This window comes from Hirundo rustica, chromosome 14 (assembly GCF_015227805.2).
Source record: "Hirundo rustica isolate bHirRus1 chromosome 14, bHirRus1.pri.v3, whole genome shotgun sequence".
Classification (NCBI taxonomy): Eukaryota; Metazoa; Chordata; class Aves; order Passeriformes; family Hirundinidae; genus Hirundo; species Hirundo rustica.
This window is the reverse complement of record NC_053463.1, coordinates 1,890,300-1,902,500: the sequence shown is the minus strand read 5'-3', so window position 1 is coordinate 1,902,500 and position 12,201 is coordinate 1,890,300. Positions and strand designations below refer to the sequence as shown.

Sequence of the window (12,201 nt, the reverse complement as noted above, 5' to 3'; positions counted from 1 at the left end):
TCATAACGAGCCTTGCAAAAGAAGGAAGAGTCCTCCAGAGCTTCCACAAAAACCCCACAAACCTCCCCAGCTCCACCCAAAGCAGCTGCAGGTAGGAAAGGTGAGGGAGAACCAAAGGATGCTCCCTGCCTGGGCACTCCAAACCCAGGAGATTCCCCTTGGATACCTCCCTGCTCCATCCTGGCTGCTGGGGTCAGAATTTCCCAGCCCCAAAAAAATCCTACACTTTGTTGTAGGAGCCATCAATGATCCGGGGAAAAAACAAAAAACTCCCCGAATTTTATTTAAAAAATAAGGATTAAGAGATAAAACCCAACAGAAATATTTGCAGCAAAGGAGGCTGAATTTTAAGGCAGTGAAAGCCAAGGTGGGAAATTGAAAAGAATTCATTAAAAAATGTATCAGACATTTATACACTCTAAATTACAAGGAGAAGTTATATTCCCTTCTCAATCACTGTCATTTGGTCATGAACTTTCCAGAGAGTTATATTTTTATTTTTTTGGAGATAACCAAAGCAATTAAGGCCAACTTGACCCTTCTTTGTACCTGCAAGAAGACTCCCAGGAATTTGCAACTTAACTGCAAGGCAAATCTGTATTTCAGGCTTCAACTCTATTATAATTTGTGACTCATAAATTATATTATTCAACATTCACATGAAAAATAATAGCTATCACATTACTTGCTGCAATGAGAGTGGATGGCTGCTCTGTAGAGCTTATTTAAACTGGCGACTAATAATATTTTCCATTTATCAAAAATCTCCAAAGCACAATGACTGTTCAATTTATTGTGTTTAACATTCAGCGAAGGAGGATGTTGTCGTTTTCAACACTGCAATCCCAAACAGAGAAATTAAAATAAATCACTTCATCTAGAAGCCAAACAAACAATTACGTGGAGGAACAAGCCAAAAAGGAAACCAAACAGCTTCGTTTGCCAGCCCTTATTAACAGCAAAAATAACACCTTATTTCAGTTTATGAGAGCTCCTTGTTATCACCTGGAAAACAAAACCAAGTCTCGTAGCTCACAAATGAAAAGTGTCACAGCAGCAGAGTGACGTGCCAGGAGATGAATACTTGGGACTCAGTTAGCAGGGGTTGTCAGCACCAATTCCCCCATCCGAATAACCTCCAGGAGGCCGTGGGTGCCCAGCCCTCAGGAAATAAGAGCTATTTATCCCAAAGCCCTGATAAAACCCACGTATAACTCTTGTGGAAAGCACAGACTCGTTTAGATCGGAAAAGACCTTTAGGCTCATCGTTAACCCAGAGCTGCCACCTCCAAACCCTGTCCCCAAGTGCTCCATCTACACATCCATCCTTTAAATACACCCAGGCGTGGAGCAGGAAGGATTTGGAGTAAATTTCAGAGCTGCGCTAAGCCTTTTTGATTATTCCATTAAAAAACCCCAACGAAACCAACACAAACCACACTAAACACCCCATAGTAGGACCTAACAGCAGAAGCCAGCTCTGATTTATTAACATTTTTGCCAGCCCTGCATTCCAGACCAGCAAGAACTACCTGAAATCCAGAGGTGCCTCTTTCAGATGGCAGTGGAAGCCCAGCCGGGTGCTGTGTGCAGCAAAAAACCATCACAGCCTGCACCCAACAGCTCCAACCCACTGAAAAAAATCCCTCTGGGGGACTCTTTGTGTGCTCCAGCACAAAAAGGAGGCACCAAATGCTCTTAAGTGCTCAGTCATGAGCTGCTGGTTTAACCCCCCTGTGCCAGCCTAGCAGAGCCCGGCTGCATTAGCGCAATTGTGAGCAACAAATCTCGCTGCTTAATATGCAAATTCCCCTGGTCAGTCTTGCAGAGAAGCACCATGAAAGCAGTTATTGTGACTTCCAATGAGCCATGTGATAGGCAGCCCCGCACAGCACTCAAGGAAAATATTTAAGAAAGTGTTGTCCAGTTGCTGAGAGCAGAGGTGGAGCACAATATTTGCTTTTCTCCGGGTTAATGAAGCTCCAGCACCACTCCAACTCCACGGGAGGAACTGATGGTTTGAATAATCTCCCATTCTGCCTGTTCTCACTGCTGGGTGACGGGGGCAGCAGGAAAGAAGACAAATTTCAAACACTATCAGCGTCTTTGCTCCCAAGGAAGGGCGATAAGAACCGCAGAAGGCAGGCCAGCATCGTGTCAAGGAGAGCTCAGTGGCAATCAGACAGCTGCAGGCAAAAGCCTTAATCTGGGATGACTCGTGCTTCCAGCCACTGCATTCCCTGCTTTTCCCTCGCTCCACACACCTCAGTGTCTCACTGAACTTCACCAGGTCAGGCAAAGTAACGTGCAGCTCCTGAGAGGGGTGAGAGTTTGCCACATGAACAGGTTCCTCCTTTTCCTTCTCTCTGCTCCCCTCGGGAAAGGGAGAAGAAATTGAGGAGCCCTCCAGGAAGCGCGTGGGGATGGCAGCTGGCCCAGCTCTCCTGGTTCTGTCCAACTGAACACACCTGATGTACAGGCACAAGGGCAGAGTTTTCCAGCAGTGAATTCCAAGCCCAAAGCTCTTCCAAAACCACAAGTGAGGAGGTCACACAGCCTAGGAAGTGGCTGGGGAAGAGCTCTTTCTCCCCTGGTCTCACCATCCTGCAGGAGCTCGGTCACCTTTGACAGGGCACAGCTGGAAGAGGTGCAGCGCTCCTGAAACCTTGGGCTATTAGGTGGGAGACGGCTGAGCTAAAGCGATGAAGTGGGGAAAACTTCTATAAACCAGTTAATGATGCCCTTTGACGACTCCCCAATAAACCCACCCAGGACACCCATCGCAATCTGGGCTGGGAACACACCGAGCACCGAGACAGGAACTTTTCCTGTCTATGGCAAACAATGTCCTGGTGAAATGAAAATGCGCTAAAAAGAGCAGCGCTAATGAAACAGCTGGTACCAATCTGCAAAGCCCATTTCATTTCCAGCCCGATGGGCAGAGCAGCATCTGTTAAATTCTTGGTGAGGAACGGCCTCCTCCCGCTCCGGTCACCGCAAACACAACTGTGCAATAAGCTGGGCTGTTGATTAGCTCCATCTCACACGTGCAGACACACCTGAGGATCCACAGCAGCTCTCCTGACACACACAGGCATCCTGACCTTGAACAATGCCCAGAGTAAGAGACAAAGGAAGCACACGTGGCCAGGACATGCCGTCAGCTCTGCCAAGCTGCACACGAGTAACGGGAAGTGCCGGCCGCGGACAAAAACACTGAGGAGAATACAGGGATGTGACGAATCCTCCTCTCAACTCCAGTAACACAATTGAGCACGATTTTGCCTCTCCCCACTGCCCTGGAATAAATTGAAACTGGGATGAATCAGACTTGAGAGCTGGCTCCCACTTTCAGCCAGCATCGCACACGGCCACTGCTGTCTAATCAAGCTCTCGAGCGCTCGCAAACCTCCAGGAAACTTTTCCGTTCTGGGGAAAAGACAAAGCCTCTCCAAAATAAGCCCATCACTGGCGAGTTGGAATCATCATGTTCCAAAACACCTTCCTAGGATTTCGAAATCTTCTGGCCCTGCTCATCGACAGCAATCTGAAAGTGAATGTAGCGGGCTGGGTCACAACCCCGGAGCCGGAGGAAGTGAGCCTCACTTGGGCAACAGGACAAAACCATCTCCCTGCACAGGTCTAAACTCCAAATTGTGTTCACTCCTGCTTCAGCTGGTTCATTAGCTGATGCCTCCAGACAGAAGCTCCCTTGAGACACCAAGTCAGGTTTCAGACTTGCTGAGGGCACGTTGGCAGAATCTGCAAAGCTCCCAATCGGCGCAGGCTGGACTTTGACACGTGGGGAGTCACGTTCAGAGAAGACACTCAGAGCTTCTTCCAGCTTAACCTACCCCCCCTTTCCTCCTTGTGGAGAGGCAGGAACAGATCTGTAGCATTACAAAACAGGCTATTGCACACTGGAGCTGATTGTTTAAGACAGTCCTAAGAAGCTCATAATTCAACAGAAATTTCAGCGCTTCTCACTTCAGCGAGACAACCTTAAGGAACATTACCCTGAGAGCATGAATCAACACGAGCCAGCTGACACGAATTTCACATCTCTTACATCTCCAAAGCCCAGCTGCTGCTGCAATGAGCCAGGCACAATGGGTTATTTAACCCCAGAGCAGCAGAGTGCAGTGCCCTGGGAGCACCAGGCAGGGACACACAGACCCTGCCTGGAGCCTGCCCACCTCACGTGCTGCTCTGGGGCGTGGAAGCTCTTTGACAATACCACCCAAACCCTGGTCGTGTTCTTCTCCTATCTCATTCATTCAATATCACAGGCGAGATAAGAGCAAGGAAATTAAACCGAGTCTATTTCTGTGACACGATCTCACCTCGTAACACTAAAGCACATCTCAGGACAAGCACCAGTGGAGCTTTTAATGTTATTTTTTGGTCAAGATTTTGGGGTATTGGGTGATTCCTGCCTTTTTTTTTTTTTTTAATTTGACAGGTCCATTCTGCTCAGCACTCCTGCAGGTTTTTACTGGTTGGTAAATCTGCTTAGTCCAGATGCATTTTAGGCAACCCATTTCTTCCCTTTTTACTAATAGTGTAAGGAAGGCTCCTACTACTCAAAGCTATAAAAATCCTTTCAATGGCACCAATGTGACCAAATCCACAGGAGGTTGTGGAGTTTCCATCTCTGGAGACATTCCAAAGCCACCTGGATGTGTCCCTGTGTCACCTGCTCTGGATGACCCTGCCTTAGCGGGGGCTTGGACTGGATCATGTCCAGAGGTCATTCCCAGCCCCAACTATTCTGGGATTCTGTGCAACCCCACATAGTTCTTAGCAGCTGGAACTCTGGTATTTCCATGAACTCTGTATCTGGCATTAATCAGCAGATGGTCGGTGCAGCTACAGCTCCAAGTGCTGCATATTTTCACATTATGGAATGACAGCAAAGTCGCTGATGGAAAGAACACCCATCAGCTGGGACATCCGAAATAAAGCCAGACTGATAAATAAGACACAGGGGAAAACGCAGACCTAGATCAGCAATTCTGAAATCTACGGACCCTGAGGACTGCTTATAAGTCAAGCATCCTGTCGGTAGGCTGACTTTCAATGACTACAAAACACACACAGCTCAGCTGGAGAACATCAGGGGTCCGCAAACCTGAGAGCGTTGAAAAAGCAATCATTCAGGCGTTTAGCCGGAGAAAAACACGACTGAAAGGCTGCTGCCACTGCAGCAGCGTCTGCACACCGGCTTCGCTCCCCAAGTCGAGGACACGAGCGACAGAGACCACGCTGCTCCAGCATCTCCGGGGATCGCTCCCTCCGCACGGGCGGCCGGGGCCGGAGCGAAGCCCCTCTCCCGGCTGGAAAAACACACCCCGGCCCCGCAGCAGCGCCAGGATCCGAGCCAGCCGAGCAACCTTTTCCCGCACACCGCAAGGAGCGGAGCCCCGAGGAAAACAAACTTCGGGAGCCCCGGGCAGGCCCTTTCCGCAGCCCGGCTTTATTTCAGCGAGGGGCCGCGTCGCCGAGCCCCGCAGCACTGCGCGGCCGGCCGGAGCCGACGCCGCTGCCCGGCGAAGGAATCCCCTCACGGAGCCGCGGGCACGGCGCCCCGCACGCCGGGGCCGGGGCCGTGCCCCCGGGGCAGCGCCCGCCGAGCGCCGCCCGGCCCCGCCGCGCCGGCAAACTTCGGGGGAACGCGGCGGAGAAGCCGGGGGACGATGCGGGGAGAAGCCGGGGCAGCGGCCGGACGCGGCTCCCCCCCGCCCGCCGCAGGCCCCGGCCCGCGGCGCCCGCCCCGGGGTCCCCCCGCGGCGCCCCCGGCCCGGCCCCGGCGCTCACCTCCGGTGCCGTCCGAGTTCTCGTTGAGGCTGCCCGAGGAGTCGTGGTGGGAGCCCACACACCCGCCCATGGGGCCCGCAGACCCGCCGCCGAGCCGCCCCCCGCCCCCCTCCCCTGCACCGAGCTCCGCCGCCGGCCGGGCAGGCGCGATGGCTCCGGAGCCGCCTCCCCGCTCCGCAACACCGCCCCCGGGGCGCGGCCTCCGCGGGACCGCCCCGGTACCGCACCGAGACCGGCACCGGGACCGGGACCGGCACCGCCTCCGCCCGCGGGACCGCCCCGGTACCGCACCGGCACCGAGACAGAGACCGGGACCGGCACCGCCTCCGCCCGCGGGACCGCCCCGGTACCGCACCGAGACCGGCACCGGGACCGGCACCGGCACCGCCTCCGCCCGCGGGACCGCCCCGGTACCGCACCGAGACCGGCACCGGGACCGGCACCGGCACCGCCTCCGCCCGCCGCCCGCGGGACCGCCCCGGTACCGCACCGAGACAGAGACCGGGACCGGCACCGCCTCCGCCCGCGGGACCGCCCCGGTACCGCACCGAGATCGGCACCGGGACCGGGACCGGCACCGCCTCCGCCCGCGGGACCTCCCCGGTACCGCACCGGCACCGAGACAGAGACCGGGACCGGCACCGCCTCCGGCCCGCGGGATCGCCCCGGTACCGCACCGGCACCGAGACTGGGACGGGCACCGCCTCCGCCCGCCGCCCGCGGGACCACAGCGAGACCGGGACCGGCATCGCCTCCGGCCCACGGGACCGCCCCGGTACCGCAGCGAGACAGAGACTGGCACCGGGACCGTCACCGCCTCTGGCCCGCGGGATCGCCCCGGTACCGCACCAGTACCGGCACCAGCACCGACACAAACACCCGGACCAGGACCGGACTCCCCTGGCACAGGGACGGGCGCCGATACTGGCATCGGGACCGGAACCGCCCCGAAATCGACACTGACGCCAGGATCACCCCGGCACTGACACCGACACCTGGCCCACCTGCGGCCTGCGAGACCATCCCGGCACAGGGACCGGCCCAGGGACCGGCGCCGATACTGGCACACGGACCGGCACCGGGACTGCCTCTGGCCAGTGGGATCGCCCCCGCACCAACACCAACACTGGCACCCAGGACCGGGACCGCCCCGGTATCAACACCACATCAGGACTGCCCTGACACCGGCACCAACACTGGCAATCAGGACCGGGACCACCCCGACACGGCCACTGGGACCACCCCAGCACCGGCACCGGGATGCGGGGCCATCCCCGCACCCCCAGTCCGGGAGGGTCCCCGCTGCCGTGGGTGCTGGGCTGTGTTTATTGTGTTTATTCTCCACTCCCCTGCGGCTCCCCCGTGCTCTGCCCCATCCCCGAAGTGTTCAAGGATGCAGCTCTGAGCATCCCGGCCTAGTGAAAAGTGTCCCTGCCCAAGAGCAAGAGGATCCATACGGTCCCTTCCAACCCAAACCGTGGTTCCATGATTTTTCTCTGCACGCGAAGGGAAAATCCACCCTCAGATAAATCCCTGCCCCATTACCCAGCCACCCACCCCTGTGTTATCAGGCTGCCAGTTTGAAATAAAAACTAAGCAAACTTGGTGCTTTTTGGTCAATCTGACCAAGCAGGCTTCAGTTCCCTGAGAAGAAATGTTCGACTTTTGTGCGCGAGTTATCTCATTTCGGCAGCAATCCTGCCCTGGGATCGGGGAGTTACAGTTCCTGCACTATCAGATGCACTGGAGCGCCTTGGAATAATCAGCAAGAAGTCAGAACTCTGAAAAATGGGAGCAGACAGTGCAAAAAATAAAGCCTGGTAACAGCCTGTGCTCTGGGTTCCCCACACTGCTATACATGGCAGCGTCGCGTTCTTGTACACAGAGCGGCGCAAAGCAAAACCCAAGCCGAGCATATTTTCCCCCCATAAAGATGACATTGCAAATGTGTTTTTTGGAATTAAAACAGCATAGCTGTTTGTAGAGTTTCCAGTCGCCACAGTGAAAAGAATTGATGGACAAAGGCGTTTTTCTGCCATTAATTTCCCTACATAATCTTCATACCAAAAGCCTGGACAGCCTTTGGGAAGGCTGTTGTGTTGATAATTAAAATCCCAAACGTATGAGATAAGCTGAGTGCCAAACGCCGAGCACTTTGTCATCTGAGAACAAAAAGGCACAGAGCTCATCTGCTTTATTGGGTCCAAATGGGAAGGTCAGGCCTGGTAAGAAAGCCTAAAGAACAATTATTAAAGGCTGAGCACGTGCCCGCTAATTACAACAAAAGCAGACATTCCTTGTCTGTGCACACATTTAAACCAGATCAAGGAACCACACAGAGCTCGGTGGTTTTCTTTTCAGATTTTATCTGAGGGCCACGTTGGAGTTTGCCCATATGTACACTGTGTAATCAAAGGTATTGTAGAGTCACAAAATCGGGTTGGAAAAGAGCTCCAAGACCACGGAGTGCCACCTGTGCCCGATGCCCACCTTGTCCCCAGCCCAGAGCACTGAGTGCCACATCCATCCAGGGATGGGCAATCCAAACCTCCCTGAGCATCCCATTCCAGTGCCTGAGCTGTGTCACGCTGGGGTGGAGAAGGATCAGATATTATTTGTTCAAAACCGTAAGAAACTTGGAAGACAGTCACAAATTTTCCTAGTAGTAGGTGTTGATGTGAGTACTTTATCATCAGAGTACATAACTCTGCAGGGAAGTCGTGGATGTGGGGAGGCACTCGTGGGATTCACACCAGGAGGTTTTCTTTGGATATCTGCTGCCCAGTCAGATCCCAAAAGTGGTGGAAATGCAATGTGACCCTGCTCCATCACAGGGTGGCTGCAGGACTGTGGGCTGGCGTGGGAAAGTCTGTCCCCACCAGCCAGCAGTCTGCTCGTGGGGCCTTGGAAAAACACACCAGAGCTTGTTATTCTGCCTCTTTGGGACTGAGCTCTTTCACTGGATACCTCACTGCTCTCTCACACAGAGTATGGAGCACATAAATGCGTGTTTGTGTGCACATAAACACTCAGGGCGGGCCAAAGCGAACATTTACAGCTTGACCCCTCTGATCTGGACGTACTTGCAATGTACTAATAAAATCTTGAAAAAAGAAAAACCAAAAAACAAGCCTTTTTCTACGTGGGTTATTTATTTTGAAGGTTATTCCTCCTCAAAATAAGTTTCCCTGAGCTTTGCAATTGGGGTTCCTGCACCTCAGTCTCAGGTCTGCTCCAGCACCCACCGTGGCCTTGGACAAGTCAGTAACCTTGGCTGCTGCCTTCCTATCAGTAGATCAGGGTTTGTCTGCACATTTCTCAGGGGGATGGCCAGGATTAATTAATCCTTGCTCTTTATGACTCGCTGGCTGCCTGCAAGGTGCGGGATGTAAAACACTGAACACCAAAAGAGACTTTTCACCATCAAAGGGTGTCATGGATTGACTGGAGGTGGAGGTGCCACTGCCCTACGTGGTTGGGATTATTTGGGGGTCACAAAGCCTACAGTGCCAGCAGCTGGAGGATTTTGTTGTGGCACAAATCCTGCTGGACTGTGTTGTCCTGGGAGCACCTGAGGGATGGGGTTGGTGGCGTGTAAAATCCCTGAGGAGATCTCCACGGGCACTGTGTTGGAGTGACTCCGGAGGAGGCTCCAGGATGAGCAGAGGATGGAGCAGCTCTGCCGAGAGAGCTGGGATTGTTCACCTGCAGAGGAGAACCTTTGGGGTGGCACAGTTGTGCCCTTCCAGGGCCTGAAGGAGCTGCAGGAAAGATGGAGAGAGAACGTTTCCAGTGGATGGAGTTGCAGGATGAGGGGCAATGGATTCAAACTGACAGAGAGTAGGGTTAGATGGGATGTTGGAAAGAAATTTTTCCCTGTGAGGGTGGGCAGGCCCTGGCACAGAGAAGCTGTGGCTGCCCCTGGATCCCTGGAAGAGTTCAAGGCCAGGTTGGATGGGACTTGGAGCAGCCCGGGATGGTGGAAGGTGTCCCTGCCCACAGAAAAGGGATCAGAACTGGATGATCTTTAACGTCCCTTCCAACCCAGGCCATTCCATGGCTCTGTGATTGTCAGGTTATTTCCTATATAATCCTATCAAATAAAACATTTTCTGCATTTCACCAGTTTCTCTCTCCAGCTGGGCTCTCTCTGTTTGCTCGCAGTCAGTGGTGGTGGGTTTTGCCATCACATGATGATCCAGAGTGATAAATCCCTGTTCTCTGATGATTCAGCTCTGTGTGGGAACAAGGATGAGATGCTGACAAATTGCATCAGCACTGAAACTTCTCTCTCAGGCATCCACATTCTGATTTTTAGCAACGCTGCCCAGGACAGCGCTATCAAAGTCTTCACGTTGTAAGTGAGAGTCTTCCCAGATTTCTGCCATCCTGCTTTTGACAGCTGGGAAAGGGAGACACAGCTGAGGAGGTTATCAGCCAAAGGTCCCACAGGAAGCAGGAGCAGGAAAGGACTGCGGAGTCCTGCTTGTTTTCCTCCTCGGAGAGTCTGAGGAGATTCAGCACGTTGCTATTTTCAGATTTGCCTCCCCGTGGCTCTTCCTGAAAGCTGCTGAGGCTGTAGCCTCATTTTCACAGGCGGGAGGTTTCCCTGCACAGCACTTCTGTTTAGATGTGGTTTTCAGGAATGCTGGCTCCCATTCCCAACTTTCCACCAGCAGCTTTTAGGCTGATCCCAATCCCATATAATCCATCCCTTCCCAAAGTGGCTGGTAGCAATCTCCACCCCCCAGAGGCAGCAGAGCTGAGGCAAAATGATGCGAAACCAGGCAGGGTTTGTTTTCCTGGAATGAACAAGGAAGGGAAAAACGCACAGAGGAATTCCTGTGGCTGAGGAACCCCTCCAGACACCAGGACACCCCGAGCTGGCCAGCAGTGAACAGAGTGAGGGCTGTGTGTGTCCTCCAGCACCTCTCCAGGAGCACAAACCCCACTCCCACACACCTCTGCTGCAGGAAATGCCGGGATGGGGAGCTGGAGCTGCTGAGGGAATTCCCATCCTTGGATCATTGCTGTGAAGTGCAATGTTGTGTTTCTCTCCTGATCTCTGCTTGGGGCTGCTTGGGGTTCCTCATCTCTCTCTGTTAATAACAGAAGGAAAAGCCGTGATTCCACTTGATTTCAATGTTTCTGCAAAGCTCTGAAGTTTTGATTTCAGTTGCTGGAGAAAAGGGGTCACTGAAAAGGTTAAAAATCACTTTTTAATGTCTAGCATCAGCAATGATGATAGAAATCTCTGGAAGCGGTGGATTGCACCGTAAGAACCAAGCTGGATGGGGCTTGGAGCAACCTGGGCTGGTGGAAGGGGATGGAATGAGATGATTTTTAAGGTCCCTTCCAACCCAAGCCATTCCATGGTTCTATCATTTATTGCTTTGTCTCATCAGGCAGGTTTTGCTAATCAAAATACACATTAAAAAATAAAATAAAATAAAATAACATGAACCTTGACTGCTAAAGCAGCAAAAGTGAAACACTGCTTCCCTCCTGTGGCGACCTCCCCGACTGCACAGCGAGACGCTGCAATAATGACGCTTCTAACGTGATTTGGTAAAAATTACTATCATTACTCTGATGCACTTGCAGCCAGGCAGTGTTTCGCACCCCGCTGTCATGCTCACAGCCCAGGGCAGAACACCGAGGCCGGCTGCTGCTGCTCAGCCAGGCTGGAGCCCTGAGAACTTTATCCCCTCCCAGGCTGCTCTTTGTGGCCGGGTTCTCCTCTTTCAGCTGTCTCGGGTGGATTCTCTGCCCGCCTGGCTGCGGGAGGGTTCGGTGTCACTGAATAATGGAGGGGCCGAGTGGCAGCGCGACAAAGGGAGCACACGAGGATGGAGCTCCCAACCCTTGGCATATTCCCGGAGCAGCAGGAGCTGCTTTGGAGCTGGGCTACGGAGCCGGCGCAGGGAACATCCACACGTGGGCTGAGGTGATGCCGCTTCTGTGTTTCCTGATGTCATTAAATGCATTTTTGTGTTGTGTAAATATTTTATTGGTATCTGGAGGCTCATCCTGGAGATGACATCTCCACCTGAAGTGTCGGAGGCCAGGCTGGGTGGAGCTCTGGGATGGTGGAAGGTGTTCCTGCCCACGGCAGGGGGCTGGAATTGGATGATCTTTAAGGTCCCTTCCATCCCAAACCTTTCCATGGCACTGAAGTTTGGATTTAGTTTGTGGTTTTCTGCAGAAAAGGAACATAGCAGGGACATCATAAAAATATCTGTGGTCACAAACAAGCGAGAAGAAATGAGGCAAGAGACTGGGAATTCCTTTTTTTTCCCCTTATGAAGCGATACACAATCTGTGGTGACAGGAGAAGTCAGACATGATTAAAGAACAGTATTTTTCATTCTCTGAGACAACCAA

At 53.2% G+C, this 12,201-nt stretch overlaps 2 protein-coding genes across 2 annotated transcripts in view; one reads left to right on the top strand and one right to left on the bottom strand.

The window, feature by feature from the left end:
* The window catches only part of UBTD2 (ubiquitin domain containing 2), a 39,905-nt gene extending 34,003 nt beyond the window's left edge, over nt 1-5,902 (bottom strand). Inside the window, exon 1 of the mRNA XM_040078638.2 lies at nt 5,818-5,902. Coding sequence (XP_039934572.1) covers nt 5,818-5,887 — 70 coding nt within the window. The 5' untranslated portion in view covers nt 5,888-5,902. The remainder of the gene's footprint in view (nt 1-5,817) is intronic.
* Nucleotides 5,903-5,966: 64 nt separating this feature from the next.
* LOC120759354 (proline-rich protein 2-like) lies at nt 5,967-6,803 on the top strand. The gene has a single exon (XM_040078535.1). The coding sequence runs from the start codon at nt 5,967-5,969 to the stop codon at nt 6,801-6,803; it is 837 nt and encodes a 278-aa protein (XP_039934469.1).
* Nucleotides 6,804-12,201: the final 5,398 nt, after the last annotated feature.

Coding starts and splice junctions, on each gene's coding strand:
- LOC120759354 (XM_040078535.1), top strand. CDS start 5,967: ATGGCTCCGGAGCCGCCTCCCCGCTCCGCAACACCGCCCCCGGGGCGC.